The following is a 16,869-nucleotide window of genomic DNA, read 5'->3' on the forward strand; positions in this document are numbered from 1 at the left end:
CTGCTGGGGTGGAGACCTCTCAACAGCCATGTGATACCTGCAGTCTCGTGATGCAGACCCTCAGGCTTCACTGTCCAGCCAGAGTGACTGACATGTGTTTGTTTCTCCTTCAGACCAAAGCGAACCTTGTGACCCCAAGAAATGGGGAGCCGCTCATTGCTGCCATTCAGGACTTCCTAACAGGTGAGCATTAACTTGAAAGGAGACTCTGGCTTCCCAGGCACAGTGATTCAGACAATGGCTATTACCTGTCTTAGGAGTCTTTCTACTTTTAGTTTGACACAGTGTGCCCCCTGAGTGGCTCAGCTGGCCTGGCACTCAGAATCCTCTTGCACACTCCCGGGTGCCAGGGTTATGGGTGTGCACCACCGTGTCCTGCCCTGTGTTGAGATTTGCCATTCTGACATATTGAGATTGTTGGAAGTGGGTTTTGCTAGTTGTTTATCCATTGGATTCTGTGTGTACTCACTGAGCTCCTCACACTTGGCAGGTACTTTTTTGTTGCTTGTTTTGTGGTAGAGGCTAAGGGGGGGGGGTAGTGGGGAGGTGGGCCTTCATGTAGGCTGAGTGGGGTACAGGAGACTTCATGTAGGCTTAGCTTAATAGGGGTACAGGACTTCATGTAGGCTTAGTAGGGATACGGCGTACTTCGTGTAGGTTTAGTAGGGGTACAGGGGACTTCATGTAGTCTGAGGGGGCCGATGGGCTTCATGTAGGCTAAGTTGAGGGATTCAGTGGGCTTCATACAGATTGAGTTGGGGGGTGGTTTGGTAGGGCTTCCTGTAGGCTGAGCATGTAGGGGATGTTCAGTAGGGCTGCATCTGGGATGGCCCTGAGCTTCCCATGCAGCCAAGGCTGATCTTCCTGAACCTGGGGGTTTTCTAGGCCTAGTGTCTGGCCTAGGCTCTGCCGCTGCTCTGAGAAGAACAGTAGATGAAGCAAAGCCACTTGACTTACTTTGGAGTAGGGTTGGGGGTACAGTCAGCACCTCTGTTTTTATTCTTCTCTGGGGAACAGTCTGATTTGACTTGAAGGTTGAAAATGTGTGTGTTCGCCCACATAGTTCCTTTCTGTGCTGGTTCTTTGCCTTAGGTGCCTACCTCCTCACCCTCAAGGACACTTTCTTTGATCGAGCCAAGGCTTGCCAGATCATCGCTTCAATACTGGTTGGCAAGGATGAGAAAATTAAAGTACGCCTTCCACCCCCTACAATACTAAAGGTGCGTTGGGGTCTGTGTGGATGACTAGTGGAATGGAGGGGACCGTGCTGGTGCTGGGCTCGCCCGCCCGGAGTCACTGCACCCTCATCTGCTGCCTCCTCTCCTCCAGCCTGTCACTCTGTGGACTGGAAAGCAGATCTTCAGTGTCATCCTCAGACCCAGCGAAGACAATCCAGTGAGGGCCAACCTCCGGACCAAGGGCAAGCAGTACTGCGGCAAGGGGGAGGACCTGTGCGTCAATGATTCCTGTGAGTGGATGGGATGGGCGGGCTGGGAGGAGCAAGCGGTGACCTAGCGTGAGCTTCACTGTTTCTGCAAAGGGTCGGGAGGGAGGGAGGGTTTTCTCCAGGACAGTGTTGCTGCGCTTCTGCTGGTGTCAGTCTCTGTGGAGAGCAGACACCGTGTGGCAGTTCCGGTGCTCAGAGCGCTCCTTTTAAAGGGTTTTGTCAGTTAATGCAACTTGGCTTTTTTCTAAGAGAGGTGGGCAGCAAAGGTTGTTTTGGGTTTATAGTTTGTTGTCATTATTTTTATTATATCTTGTAGACCATGTGTTCATTGGTCTACAAGATATAATAAATACTACTAGTAGGTGTGGGTTTTGTTTGTTTGCTTGTTTTTTTGAACGGAGATAAGCCCTCCTATCGTGTCTCATACTGACCTGGAACTAATAGCAGCCCTCTGCCTCACCTTGAGGAGTGCTGGGACTCCAGTGGGGAACAGTACCATTTGACTCTACTTTGGTGGTTAGGATTAAACTCAGGGCATCATGCCTTCCCTGCCCCAAGACTAATTTTTTAAACTGATTTCACTTAGGCAGAAAGAAGAAGTCTTGCTAACATGCAGATTCAGTAGAATATAACAGAAAGAGGATTAAAATACAGGTCACCTGAGTCCCTTTAAAACGGTGGTCTGGCCGGGCTGTGGTGGCGCACGCCTTTAATCCCAGCACTCAGGAGGCAGAGGCAGGCGGATCTCTGTGAGTTCGAGGCCAGCCTGGTCTACAAGAGCTAGTTCAGGACAGGAACCAAAAGCTACAGAGAAACCCTATCTCGAAAATAAAAAAAAAAAAAAAAAAAAAAAAAAAAACCAGTGGTCTGACTGAGGTTCACAGCCGGCATCCCGTAGCTACTGTATAACACAAGCTCCTTAGCACTCCGTCGCTCTCCCCAGCTCACTGGCTAACAGGACCTCAGGACTAGCTGTGAATCTCGGGTGTGCTCATGAGTTCTAAAATTTAGAAGGGTTCTGGTTTTCTGAGAAATTCTTCAGCTGTACTAGGAATTTTCAGGACGTAAACATATTTTTCAACCAGATAATTGTTCATTTAAATGCATTGTCAGTATCACCCTTCCAGATGTCACGATTCAGAACAGCGAGCTGATGAGTGGCAGCATGGACAAGGGAACCCTGGGGTCGGGATCCAAGAACAACATCTTCTACATCTTGCTGCGAGACTGGGGGCAGAACGAGGCTGCCGATGCCATGTCTCGGCTCGCCCGGCTGGCTCCTGTCTACCTGTGTGAGTATCTCAGCAGCTCCTTTTTTCATGTAATACTGTAGTTGGCAAAGTCTTAGTGTTGTAGGACAGTGTGTTGTTTCACTGTTTCATTCCCACACCCGAACTGGATAAAGTATACTAAATCATCTGTGTATTTATCTGTGACTTCAACTCACTACTCACAAGTTGGTAGATTTGAGTTTGATTTTCATTTTTTCTAATCAGAATCTATGGTAGCTTCCTATTGTCTGTGAGAGGGTGTATTGCATAAAAGGTCTTTGTGGGTTGCTTCCCAAGTACCTAGAGAAACTCACAGCCTCTGAAATTTAAATGAAATTTATGCCCTGGCGATGCTGAAGTATATACATGGGTAGTCTGTATATGGCAGTTCTGTTGAATTTGGTCCATATTGGGTTGATGAGGACTGACCAGGTCTCTTCCTCCTGTAGCCTCTGGGCCTCCCATAATTCATTCCAAGCGGATGGTTCAGTATCGCCCCCCTGTGCTCACATGGCTCTTTCCTTTGCTCGCTCATGCTTTGAGGATAGCATCTATCAAGTGATTTTTGCATGGTTCCCAAAATCGAGTTTTGTTGTCTATGTGTCTCTCTGTCTGTCTGTCTGTCTGTCTGTCTGTCTGTCTGTGAGTATGGGTACACTGATACCACAGCATAAGTGTGGAGGTCAGGGTACAACTTGTAGGAGTCTCTCTTCTACCACGTGGGTCTTAAGGATCAGACTTTGGTATCAGGCATGGTGGCAAGCACCTTTACCCACTGAGCCATCTTGCCAACCATAAAATTGTGATTCTTTTCATATTTGACTAACTCTTTGCCTTGATGAAAAATTTTATACTGGATATTTTACCTCAGAATCCCCTCAGTATTGTTCTGTTGCAGCTTCTAGAGGTGCTGTGGAAAGGGTGCAGCCGTTTCTATCCCCATAATATTTTAAATCTTTTGTTTCCCACCTGGAGGCCACACTGTGTCTTATGTTTAGTATTGTTGGAAAAGGGCACAGTGAATGAAGCCCTGGCGCAGGCTCTTTACGCTCTTGTGCTAATCACTCGGTCACTCCTATAACTTTGCACAGTGAATGAAGCCCTGGCGCAGGCTCTTTACGCTCTGTGCTAATCACTCGGTCACTCCTATAACTTTGCAGTAGTGTCCTTTCTGTCTGCAGTTTCATCATTATTTCTTTGATAATTTTATCTCCATTTCTTTCCGTTGGAAATGTGTTAATTGCATTTCCAGTTACTGGATCAATTCTGTTTTTCTTACTTTTTTTCTTAAAAACGTGTCTTTATTCTCAATTCTTTTTGTCTTTTATCGTTTCTGTTGGTTTTGAATGTTTTACTTGGTAAGTCTTAGATTTCTGACAAAATGATCATTATTTGCAGATAAGGTTATCTCATTGGGATTTTTCCAACTTCCTCTGTTTTGTTTATGTTTTTGAGACATGATCTCACTATGTAGTCCCACTGGCCTGGAAATGGGTATGTAGACCAGCCTGGCCTCAAACTCATGGGATCTGCCCATCTCTGCCTCCCATGCACTGGAATTAGGGGCGTGTACCATCACACCTGGCAGGAGTTGCCTCACTTTGATCTCTGGATTTGACTTTGATTGCTCTGAAGAAATTTTACTGGGTATTTTATATTTGCTCCCTTAATTTTCTCTATCCTTTTCTCTTTAACTTATGGTATCATATTTCATGTTAAAACTTCCCTAAAGGGGTTGAGAGATGGCTCAGAGGTCCTAAGTTCAATTCCCAGGAACTACATGGTGCCTTGTAACCGTCTGTAATGAGATCTGGTGCCCTCTTCTGGCGTGCAAGCATACAGAATACTGTATCCATAATAAATAAATAAAATCTAGCTGGGCGGTGGTGGCGCACGCCTTTAATCCCAGCACTCGGGAGGCAGAGGCAGGCTGATCTCTGGGAGATCGAGGCCAGCCTGGTCTACAAGAGCTAGTTCTGGGACGGGCACCAAAGCTACAGAGAAACCCTTCTCGAAAAAAAACAAAAAGAAATAAATAAATAAAAATAAAATTTTTTAAAAAATAAAAAACCTAAATCGCCCTAAAATCCATAAGATCCATATTGTTCCTTGGTATTTCATTCATCTGTGGGTGTGAGATACTCATCACTGACTGGAAATACAGCTCAGGTTTTATTGTTCTCTAGGTTCTTGGTTTGAGCCGAGAGCCAGTCTTCTCACTCCAGGGCCACCACCTATCCCCATCAGTAACAGTTTTCTTTAGGGAGGCTTGATTTCTTCAGAGACATCCCTTCTAGTTTCAGCCTCCCCTGGGGATAGAGACATGGAAGCTGGCCAAGGAGGGGGCTCAGGACCCCCCATCATAAACTGCACAGATGGTTATCATCTTACCTGACTGTGACTAATGTTCTCAAATCCAGAGTTCTTGGTTCAATTGCCATCTTCCTTCTAAAGGAAGCCCAGAGCCTTTCCTCACACCGTTGTCCTTGTCTCCAGTGCATTCATCTCCATGTCTGCAGACACTGGCGACCTCACTTCCACCCAAAGACACTGTAAGGGCCTCTTCTTTTCCTTGCAACCAAGACTGGACCCTCAGCCACTCACTTCTTCATATGCGCAGCTTAGGCCTAGTCTATCAGCGATGGCGTTTATGTTTGTCCTTTTTTTCCCTGTTGTAGACCAATCCCAGAGTCACATAGTGCTTCCTCTCTCCGCTGAGTTCAGCTGTTCTCCTTGAGTGATTTCTGAGAGGAGGAGGGCAGGCAGCAGGGATGAGCTCTGCCTGACAGCTTGACTAATAATGGTTATCACTCTTCTGCTCCCTCAGCTAACCGTGGGTTCTCCATCGGGATTGGTGATGTCACACCTGGCCAGGGACTGCTCAAGGCCAAGTATGAGCTACTAAATGCTGGCTACAAGAAATGCGATGAATACATTGAAGCCCTGAACACTGGCAAACTGCAGCAGCAGCCAGGCTGTACTGCTGAGGAGACACTAGAGGTGAGGCTGCCCTCCAGATGGGCACGGTCAGTTGTCCTGCTTACAGTGTGTTTGGGATGGGCTAAAAGCTATGAAGAGAAGGTGGCAGACAAGCAAGACAAGAATGGGGCACATTCTTGTCCCATTCCTGGCATGTGTTCTTGTTTGGCAAGGTGGGGCCTTGCTTTTTGAGCTTTCACAGTCTGGTATGAAAACTTGGGTTCATTTGACATCATGGGGCTGTGCTTCACTGGGGTTGCTCTGATTGTCCCTCGGAGCCTCTCCCTCCGTCTCTGCAGCATTCCTCCACAGATACACCACACCAAAGCCCAGGAGCTGATCATCACCATGACTTGGATACATGATAAGAAATATTCATGTTGGGTTGTTTCACACACAGCCCACAGCCTCCTCATGTTTAAAGCCACAGGGCTGAGTGCATCAAAATCTGTTCCTCTCTTTTAGCAGCCTGAAATTCAAAAGCAAATGGACCAGGACTTGGGGCACTGGGCATTTTTATGTTCTGTTTCACGATGGTTTCACTCAGTAGCTCAGGCTGACCACAAATTCAAGGTCTTTTGCCCTCAGCCTCGAGTCTTGGATTTGTTACCATACCTTGCTTTCTTCTGCCTTCTCCATGGGCTGAGTCTTGTACCTTCACCTCCCTATAGTATGGAAGATAGGCCCTTGAAGCATTAAGTGTTCCCAGCTGTGTGGGGTGGCACACACCTGTAGAAGTCCAAAGCAAGTATTTTGTTTTCTCTTCAAATCATATAACTAGTTTTCTAAAGAGGATTCAAAACCAGGTCAGGCTAATAAGAGGTGTGAAGATGAAGAATTTTTTCTTTCCATGAGGGTTTTTTAAAGACAGGCTTTATGTAACCCAGTCTCTGATTCAGAATCCTGCCACGGTATCCTGAGTGCTGGGCTCCCAGGAGTGTCCTAGTTAGTCCCCTGGAAGTCAGCTACTTTTCTGTCTTCCTGAGTTTTAAACAGAGAGGTGAGAAGAGGTTTCTCACTGTACCCACCTAGAAAATTAATTGAGGCCTTAATAGGACAACGACCTCTAGAGGGCTCAGCAGCTCAAATTGTGAGCTGTGTCTGTGCTCACAGGTCAGGGTGGTCCTGGAGTCATCTTGTCACATTCTCTGCTCGTGCAGATTGAGAGCATGCTGGGTGAGGACAGGTAGAGACAGACTCTGCAACAGAGTGGGCAGTTCTCCTTCACATGAGCACTTACATGTGTGCATGCAGACATGACTGGATGTCCACCTGCTCTCACATAGACAGCAGCACACAAAGTCATGGACATCTGCTTCATGAGCAATTTGAAATATTTCTTAGGAGTTTGTTATACACTGCGATTCACACTCTTCCAGGACCTAGGGGAAGCAAGGTCTTAGTGAAGCTTGAGTTTTTTGATTGTCGAGTTCTGGAAACTTCATTGATTGGAAATCCGACATCCTGATGAAATGGTCTCAATTTTCTTCTATAAATATCAGATTGAAGGTTAGTGATCTGCAGAGCCAGAAAATGGCTCCTCAAGGACTGCATTTTCTTCCCTCTCTGCCCCTCCCCTTAGGCCCTGATCCTGAAGGAGCTGTCTGTGATCAGGGACCATGCTGGCAGTGCCTGCCTCCGAGAGCTGGACAAGAGCAACAGCCCCCTCACCATGGCCCTGTGTGGCTCCAAAGGTGAGCTAAGCCCTCAGGGTTGGCTGTCTGTGTGCCCTACCAGGGGGTTGTCTCTAGAACACGACTTCGGTGGTTGTATCTTCATAGAGGCAATTCATTTCTTCACGTGCCTGTGTCTAAATGGAAGTCTGAGCTTTTGTTTGATTTGAGTTGGGACAGTTTAAGTCTTTTGAAGACAGTAGTTGGGAATGTGACAGAGTTCCTGAGTTTGAAGGTGCTTTGATTAAATTTGGTGTTAAAAAGAAAGCTGGAAGCCGGGCGATGGTGGCGCACGCCTTTAATCCCAGCACTCGGGAGGCAGAGGCAGGTGGATCTCTGTGAGTTCGAGACTAACCTGGTCTACAGAGCTAGTTCCAGGACAGGCTCCAAAGCCACAGAGAAACCCTGTCTCGAAAAAGCCAAAAAAAAAAAGCTGGAAATTTTTAGTAATAGATTTAGTGATATGGCAATCTTTTCTTGTGTGCTGAGGATCAAACCGAGGACCTCACCCCTCTTAGGCAAGTGTGCTACTGCTAAGTTATAGCCCTAGCTTAGATGTGGCAAAATTCTTTAATTTCATATTTACTCAGACCTTACGGCATTGCTCAAACTCAAAATCTCCTGGCTTCTATTGCTGTGGGGTTTTATTCATCATGAAATAAAATTCCAGCTCTCTAACTTGAATGCCCTTTGCCCATTGCTCTGCTTCCTGCTCCTGGAGCTCACCTAGGGTCCCCTCTACCTTTGCTTCTCTCTCACTCTCCCACACATTCACACTCCTCCCCTTCCTCCTCTCTGTGCAAACCCCATGTCCAGAGGCCAATCTGACGGCATCTGAGTGACTCCAGTGGACCTTCCCTCCACCCCACACACGCGCACGCCCTGAGCCCTGTCCTTGTTCCAGCTGTTACCGTCATTCTGTCCTTCAGTAACCTTGGAAAGGTCGTGCTGTGTCACGTTCTTGTTTATGCCCCTGTTCTGCTTGGCTTCTGTTATTGTTTCCAGTACAGTTTTCCATTTCTGACCTGTTCCCAGGTTCCTTCATTAACATATCACAGATGATCGCGTGTGTGGGACAGCAAGCCATCAGTGGCTCCCGGGTTCCAGATGGCTTTGAAAACAGATCTTTGCCTCACTTTGAGAAACATTCGAAGGTAAATGGCAGTAGAAGCTTCACAGTCTTTTAGTCTAGATTGTCCCTGAGGTCTTACCATTCATCTGTTATTTTCACTTGGTGTTTACATAGAACATATTGCTGTGGCATTGAGTGGCACTGCACGTCAGCCTGGCCCCACTGACTGCTGGCATCAGAGCTGCACCACCCTCGCTGTGGTCTGTTTTACATTTTAAGCACCTCTAGCTACAGGAGGTTCTGGTTTGGAGGTGGGCGGGGCCTGCCCACAATAAGGAAGTCTTGAAGACAATGGCTTCCCAGGGAATGGGTTGGGTGCCCTCTGAGGTCCTTGGCTCTTCTGGAATAGCAATTCCAACTCACGTTCTCCTCTTCCTAGCCTCTAACCTGTACCAGCATTCTAGCAAAGATGGAGTGCCTAAATTATTTCTCCTCTAGGCAAGCATAGGTCACCTGCCAGTTCTTGAGTCACTGGCTAGGTTTGTGTGTAGCCTCCTGGGGACATTTTTCTTATGTGAATGGATTTTAAAATTTTTGGGCCTTGAACCTTGTTTGATTTTCTGTTTTTCCTACCTCTCTTTAGCTCCCTGCTGCCAAAGGCTTTGTGGCCAATAGCTTTTATTCTGGTTTAACGCCTACTGAGTTTTTCTTCCACACAATGGCTGGTCGGGAGGGTCTTGTAGACACTGCTGTAAAGACCGCAGAAACAGGATACATGCAGGTAAGTTGAGGAAGTGTCCTTAGCAACAGAACCACAGCACCGTGTGAATGTGAGCCCGAGAGCCGCACCTGCTCACTATGTTCATGCCTTCTTGTGCGCGTGTTAACGTGCATGCGCACGTCCTTGTGTGCATGGCTGCATTCATGTGTGCATATGTGCGTTGGGTGCGTGTTTTGTATAAGAGCTGTGATTTGCCCCTTCTTGGTATTGAAAGGTAACATTTAGACTTGTTGGTGCTCTGGAATTTAAGAAACAAACAGAACGGTAGCCCAGCACAGATTATCCTGTGTGCTCTGAAAGGCAGAGACCAGATTAAAGTCCCAGGTGACTAAATCTCCTAGAGGCAAATGCCGAGCTCATAGTCTTGAACTTACCATAGAGCCTCTGTAAGCTGTTTCCTAGCGTGACAGGGGAGTGGGGTGATCCCTGCCTGCTAGTTACTGAGAGGTTTCCAATGCTTATAATCACTGTTTAGGTCTCATTATTCATCCTTTCCATGACTCCCAGGAATTACAGCTTCAGTGACATGGCTGAACTAGATAGGGGGTTCTTTGCTACACTTACAAATGGCTGTAAAACTTGACCCTCGTGTCCCCTTTAAGGTTGCAGCCGAGGATTTCTTTCAAGACCCCGTGATCATTTCCATTCTCCGATACAAGCTCTCTGTGTTCGCAGCAAAAAAGAAAAAGAAAAAGAAAATCTGTGTTTGTTTCTGTTGCTGGGGATTGAGCACAGGCCACCCTAATGCTAGACCAATAGGTTAACTGCTGAATACAGTCCTAGCCCCTTGAAATTGGTCATGTTTTTTTTGATGGTTTAAGTTGACAGACCACATTGTTGGGTCACATGCTTGATACAGGTTTGTATCCTGTCTGTCCCCTCTGCAAATGTGGTCCTCGCAGACTACATAACCAAGATTTAATGATCCAGTGAGTCAGACAATGTGATGATGGTGAGGTCAGAGACACTCGTTCCAGACAGCACCCTGTGTGTGCCTTGTTTGTTGTCACCTCCCGCTGTTGTCTTCTGCTGGGAATGCCCTTTGGTTTCCAGGCATGCCGCTTTTGTCAGAACCCAGTGATCCGTGAATGCTTTTTCCACTCATGTGAGGAGCTCTGACTTAGGGTGTTGACATGAACAGTGTGAATTTCCAAGAGCACCGTGTTAGCCTAGGTGGAGCAAGTTCTGGCAAGGGCAAGCTTGTTTTCTAAGGTTGCTGGCTGGTGGTAGAGGATTTTCCCAAGCGTAGTTGAGAAGTGGTTGTTATCCTTGATTCAAAGTCTATTGTCCTGCTTCCTCCTCTGTCCCAAAAGAGAGCTTGTATCTGGATCTCTGTGGAACCTGGCATGAATGTGCGTAAAAACTAGTTTGTACTGTAGGGAGCTGGGTGGGAAGGCTAAGCAGCTGAGGAAGCAGAGTTCTTGGGGCTGAGGTTTCTGATGCAGGGAGTCCTGACAAGGGTAAGACTGGAGGGTGGAGCATAAGCTGCTCTCACTGCACAGGCTAGGGAGGGACTCTTAAGGGATTACTAATAAAGTGTGTTGATGTAACTGAAGTACTTGTCACTTAGAGCTGGGGATGTGGCTAGATGACAGAGCGCTTACCTAGCACACACTAGGCCCTGGTTCATCTGTAGCACCATGAAAAATAAACGAACAAATAAATGACCTGTAACCTTGAAATTTTGAATGGTAAGTCTGATTGTGTGTTACAAAGCAGTCTTGCCTGGGCAGCTGAGCTTCCTCCTCTTCCTATAGAGAAGGCTGGTGAAATCCCTGGAAGACCTGTGCTCCCAGTATGATCTGACGGTGCGGAGCTCCACTGGTGACATCATCCAGTTCATCTACGGAGGAGATGGCTTAGATCCTGCCGCCATGGAGGGCAAAGATGAGCCTCTGGAGTTTAAAAGGGTTCTGGACAACATCAAAGTGAGATGCAGTACTCTGTTGAGGGTACAGTTCTTGGGGGCTTTGTCATAGGGTCCGTCCTGTTGAGGGGTTCAGTTCTTGGGGGCTTTGTCATAGGGTCCGTCCTGTTGAGGGGTTCAGTTCTTGGGGGCTTTGTCATAGGGTCCGTCCTGTTGAGGGTATAGTTCTTGGGGGCTTTGTCATAGGGTCCGTCCTGTTGAGGGGTTCAGTTCTTGGGGGCTTTGTCATAGGGTCCGTCCTGTTGAGGGTTCAGTTCTTGGTGGCTTTGTCATAGGGTCCGTCCTGTTGAGGGGTTCAATTCTTGGGGGCTTTGTCATAGGGTCCGTCCTGTTGAGGGGTTCAGTTCTTGGGGGCTTTGTCATAGGGTCCGTCCTGTTGAGGGGTTCAGTTCTTGGGGGCTTTGTCATAGGGTCCGTCCTGTTGAGGGGTACAGTTCTTGGGGGCTTTGTCATAGGGTCCGTCCTGTTGAGGGGTTCAGTTCTTGGGGGCTTTGTCATAGGGTCCGTCCTGTTGAGGGGTACAGTTCTTGGGGGCTTTGTCATAGGGTCCGTCCTGTTGAGGGGTACAGTTCTTGGGGGCTTTGTCATAGGGTCCGTCCTGTTGAGGGGTACAGTTCTTGGGGGCTTTGTCATAGGGTCCGTCCTGTTTAAAGTACCACACTTCCCACTCAGTCATCTCTGCCTCAGTACTAGATTAGTTCCTTGCTACTTTTAGTTACTCTGTCTCTTCATTCGGGAGTCCATTGTTAGTCTATCAGATGCCAATGGAAGAGGCGCTGGCTGGCTCATCTCCTGGAGTGGCACGGACAAGCTTTATAAAGAGTGGTTGTCCGGCAGAAGGCTCATTTTATATCCTGGAGCCAGGAATATGATTTGGAACCACTCTTTTTGAAGAGTAATTGAAAAGTATTCACTTGGATATCTGTTTAGTACCTTTTGACCAAGCTCTTTTAGTAGTAGATGGTGGTTCCACTAAGGTGTATTTTTGCAGTTGTTTCTAGTAGTTGGAAACCACCAGGCAGAAACCATTAAAACTTTGAGGAAAGCCCAAGCGTGAGGAATATTGTTGCCCCTCCCCTCTGGAGATGCTTAGTTGGCTTTCTGAAGCACTGAGGTTGAAGCAAGGGCTCTCTTATGAGCAACACCTTGATTCTTTGTTACTCTTTTACTTTGTGTTTTCAGGCAGGGTCTTGCTTAGCTGCCCAAACTGGCCTTGATTATGTTCTGAATCCAGGCACTTTTAACTTCTGATCTATGTTCCTGGGCCTTCCAAGTAGCTGACCTTACAGGGTGGGCCATGAGGTCTGACTTTATGTACATTTATGTACATTTATACAATTATGTATAATTCTGAGGTGGAATTGAGTTGGGAAATAATAGATCCAAACTCATGAATTAGAGTGGAACTCTTTAAATAAGGTGGGGGTTCCTGACTGGACATGATAGTGCATGCCTGTAATCCTGTCCTTTGAAAGGGAGGAAGATCAGGAGTTAAAGGCCACCTTCTACTATATGGTGAGCTTGAGGCAGCCCGAGCTACCCCATACTGTCTCAGACCAACAAGACAGCATATCAGTTTATCATTTTCACATGAGAACTGGAGTCAGAGTTTGTTAGCAAAGAGTCACAGGTTGCTAAAACTTCACTGAGTTGTTTTGTTTTATGTCTATCTAGTAAATTCCTCCTCCTAGTACTCTCCCTCTCCCCTCACCAGGCATATGTAACACCATATTCTTTCTGTGCTCAGGCAGTGTATCCATGTCAGAACGAACCTGCTCTCAGTAAGAACGAGCTCACCTTGACCACTGAGGCCATCATGAAGAAGAACGACTTCCTTTGCTGCCAGGACAGCTTCCTGCAGGTAGGCTCTGCCTGCCCAGTGGTGCCGAGAATGTGATCTGACAGCCCCCCCGCCCCGCCCCCGCATTCTGTAAGCTATGATCTTAGTGCGGTTTTTGTTGTATCCTGGGCAGTACCTCACTAGCCAGCATGAAGAACTAATGTCCTGTCTTCCTGTTAGAAAGAGAACCTGGAGAACTGGTCCGTGTGAGCCCTGTCACGAGTCGTAGGTCTGCTGTTCAGTTCGCTCTGCAGCCATTCTGAGTATCTGCCATTAGGGACGACATGTGTCTCAGATGCAGTGCTTTTCCATCACAGTCAGAAACAAATTGTGGTGTCTTCCCAGTCTTTTCTGGGGACCTCGTCATGGTGTGCCTTGAGAGTTTTCTTGGTTTACCTTTTCTTTTTTACTGTGTGGGTCCTGGGAATTGAACCTGGATCCCTCCGGAAAGAGTAACCAGTGTTCTTAACTGCTGAGACATTTCTCCATCTATTTCTGAGACTTTAAATCTTACAATTAAAAAAAAACTCTTTCTTAAATGAAATCATTTCTATCTAGAAAAATGTTTGAACTGCAGGGATATCCTCCACGTCTCATAACAAGTTGAGCGAGCAAGGTGTGGTATCATATGCCTTTAGTTCCAGCACTGGGGGGCAGAAATAGGTGGATCTTGGTGAGTTCAAGGCCAGCCTAGTCTACAAAGTAAGTTTGAGGTCAACCAGAGCTGTTACACAGAGAAGCCCTGTCTTAGGGTTAAAAAAAAAGTGTTGGCTAGCCTAATCAAACGTGAGAACCAGTTACCAAGTAACCATAGGAGAGAGACAGTGATGTTTAGAGTGAGTGATTGTGCTTGCTTCCAAAGAAACCTTCACGGCGGAGTCATGCATGTTCTGAGTGTAGAAATGTGTGCCTCATAGGGTCCCCATAACTACGCTGAGTTCCATTCCACAACCTTGTGGCCGAGGTAAGGGCCCAAGTTAACTCATGGGAAAAGTTTGGCTAATGAGGTTTAATAAGCAGGTCAGTTTCCCCAGAGTTAAAGGCCCCTTACAAGCACTGTATAAGAGAACCAGTACCCTCATTGCGTCCTTACTGCTGTGTATTTAGTAGTTGCTAAGATATTGTCCATTGTTGGAAGTTACAAAAATGATTGTGCTCTCCAAATTATTGAGAATCATGTAATTGATGTGTGTTGTATAATCTTTTCAGGAAATAAAAACATTCATTAAAGGGGTGTCTGAGAAGATCAAGAAAACCAGAGATAAATACGGCATCAATGATAATGGCACCACAGAGGTACAGCCTTCCCAGACCTGTTGGGACACAGTGTTTCACTGATGCTGCTAGTCTTGACTATGCACTTGGCTTTGTCCTTCCAGCCTCGTGTGCTGTACCAGTTGGACCGTATCACTCCCACCCAAATAGAGAAGTTTCTAGACACCTGCAGGGACAAGTACATGAGGTAGGCATGCTAATTGTCCTAGACTCCCAGGCGTCCATGCAGGATTCCTGTGCCTGGGATAGTCTCACTGGTTCAGCATCCTGGCTGGCCTGGTTTCATCTCTGTAAATGTGATAAAAACTCTCTGACTAAAAGCAGCTTAGAGAGGGAAGAATTGATTTTTGCCTCACGGTTCCAGATTAGAGTCTATTTGGGGGAAGGCAAGGCAAGAGCTCCTCTAGTCACGGCACACTGACATTCAAGAGCAGAAGAAACAAACACCCATGCAGCCCACTCGCCTCTGCTGATGGTCTAGCTTTCTTCCCTGTCACACAGGTCAGGCCCCAGCCAGTGGAATGATTCTGCCCATTTTATGTTGAGTCTTCTCATTTCAATTAAGAATTATATATACAAAGCACTTACAAACACATTTCCTGAATGTCTTTTCTCATAAAAATCTCAAGATCTGTGTGGTAGATTTCAGCTCTGACCTCTTTAATATCCAGTAAGAGCAGATCACTACAAAATTAAATCATATGCTGACCCCACAGAATTTAGTCATATTGTCTGCCACTCTGACTGTCTTGCCTGCCTAGTGGCACTTGTTCCTAGTCTGCGCAAGCCTGTGCCTCTGGCACAAACATTGCCTGGCTGATTGCTGTTTGTGTCCTAAACCTAACAGAATCTGTATATTTCTTTTAAGAGGCACTAACTTGAAGCCTGAATGGAGCAGTTTTGCTCCGCTTTTCTCTCTTACATCCTATCCTCTCCTAGGGCACAGATGGAGCCAGGGTCTGCGGTGGGTGCACTCTGTGCCCAGAGCATTGGTGAGCCAGGCACCCAGATGACCTTGAAGACCTTCCACTTTGCTGGGGTAGCTTCCATGAACATCACACTGGGTGTGCCACGGATCAAAGAGATCATCAATGCTTCCAAGGCTATCAGGTAGCTATCAGGTAGCTGGCTTGTTTCCTGAAGACCAGTGGTCCTTGTCCTCCTGAATTCCTGTGCTTTGTTAATAGGTTAGTGTCTGGTGTTCACAGGGCAGGTTTTTGGTGTTGATGAGTGTTTGGATTTATAGAAAGTCACTCAAGTAAAGACTGAATATAGTCGAAATGGAATCTGTGATCTTATTTTTGTTTTTTAAAGATTTATTTTATCTGTGTGAGTGCTCTGTCTGCATGCAGGCCTTTGAGCCGGAAGAAGGCATCAGAGCCCACTAGAGATGGTTGCCAGCCACCTTATAGTTGCTGGGGATTGTTCAGGACCTCTGTAAGAACAGTCAGTGCTTTCATACAAGGAACCATCTCTCCCACCCCGTTTGGGATTTTTTTTATGGTTCTAGTTACATGGAAGGGAAAATATTAAATTAGCCAGCAGTGCTGAGCACTAGGTCAGTGGACATCTCATCCCTTTGGTGCATGCCTAAGTAGCTCCGAATGGTTTTTCTCCTGCTTGGTTTGTAGTCATTTTCTGTAAGGCCTAAGTGATTCTCTGTCAGATTTTCACCAGACCAGAGATTAGAAGAACTAGAGATACATCATGTTTTTAGGGGTAAAAATCGTTTTGCAGAAGAATAATACCAGATGTTAAGTAGCTGCACCTGGGGGAGCAGCTGTGGCTAACCGATGGCCGGAGAGGTCTGCTTGCCTCCTGTCCCAAGTGCCTGTGTTGATAGGTTACTGTCGTGAAGACAGAAGGGGACAGTGGTGGTCAGAGGAGTAGGGATATTTCTGGAGAGGCCCAGAGGGAGGTGGACTGTATGAGGAGTTAGTTAGCTGGGAGCAGAAAGAACTAAGAGGGGGGGCTCCCTCCATCAGGAAAATTTGTTCAACCTTCTCCTGGATGAAATGGGCCTGGGTCTCCTGAAACTAGTCTTAGTGAGAGGTCTGTGAAGTCCTTTGTTGAAGAGCTCCCTGGTGTGAGTTTCCATGGAGGGCTCAGGCCTATGAGTGGCACTCAGATTTCATAGCAGTTCACTGCACAGAGCCCCTTCCTTGTGTGCTGATCCCTTCTCCTTGCAGCACTCCGATTATCACAGCACAGCTAGACAAGGATGACGATGCAGATTACGCACGCCTGGTGAAAGGCAGAATTGAGAAAACCCTCCTGGGAGAGGTAAAGAATCCCTTTTGCTAACAAGGGATTTCAGCAGTGTTGAGGAAGTGCAAGAGCAGCTGTGGATGGGGCCTGCAGCAGCGCCCATGTGCCTTAGAGGGGAGTGTGTCTACAAGCCTGGGGTGGGAGGGGGCATGAGAGTGGAGACTAATGCTTTGCTCTTTTGCCATGGCAGATCTCAGAGTATATTGAAGAAGTGTTTCTTCCTGATGACTGCTTTATTCTTGTCAAGCTCTCCCTGGAACGGATTCGACTTCTCAGACTGGAGGTGAGCCAGAGAGGTAACCTGTGGAGGATGTGATCACATGGGTCTTGAGACAG

The 16,869-nt window shown here is 46.9% G+C and overlaps 1 protein-coding gene across 1 annotated transcript in view; it reads left to right on the forward strand.

The window, feature by feature from the left end:
* Nucleotides 1–16,869, forward strand: part of Polr3a (RNA polymerase III subunit A) — a 38,735-nt gene that overhangs the window by 15,459 nt on the left and 6,407 nt on the right. The window contains exons 12-26 of the mRNA XM_075988823.1: nucleotides 114–183; nucleotides 1,093–1,220; nucleotides 1,330–1,468; nucleotides 2,575–2,739; nucleotides 5,546–5,718; nucleotides 7,280–7,391; nucleotides 8,406–8,524; nucleotides 9,086–9,223; nucleotides 10,981–11,151; nucleotides 12,898–13,011; nucleotides 14,200–14,286; nucleotides 14,370–14,452; nucleotides 15,205–15,375; nucleotides 16,455–16,548; nucleotides 16,724–16,816. Coding sequence (XP_075844938.1) covers nucleotides 114–183; nucleotides 1,093–1,220; nucleotides 1,330–1,468; nucleotides 2,575–2,739; nucleotides 5,546–5,718; nucleotides 7,280–7,391; nucleotides 8,406–8,524; nucleotides 9,086–9,223; nucleotides 10,981–11,151; nucleotides 12,898–13,011; nucleotides 14,200–14,286; nucleotides 14,370–14,452; nucleotides 15,205–15,375; nucleotides 16,455–16,548; nucleotides 16,724–16,816 — 1,857 coding nt within the window. The remainder of the gene's footprint in view (nucleotides 1–113; nucleotides 184–1,092; nucleotides 1,221–1,329; nucleotides 1,469–2,574; nucleotides 2,740–5,545; nucleotides 5,719–7,279; nucleotides 7,392–8,405; nucleotides 8,525–9,085; nucleotides 9,224–10,980; nucleotides 11,152–12,897; nucleotides 13,012–14,199; nucleotides 14,287–14,369; nucleotides 14,453–15,204; nucleotides 15,376–16,454; nucleotides 16,549–16,723; nucleotides 16,817–16,869) is intronic.

The sequence above is a fragment of the Microtus pennsylvanicus genome, chromosome 10 (genome assembly GCF_037038515.1).
Source record: "Microtus pennsylvanicus isolate mMicPen1 chromosome 10, mMicPen1.hap1, whole genome shotgun sequence".
NCBI lineage: Eukaryota > Metazoa > Chordata > Mammalia > Rodentia > Cricetidae > Microtus > Microtus pennsylvanicus.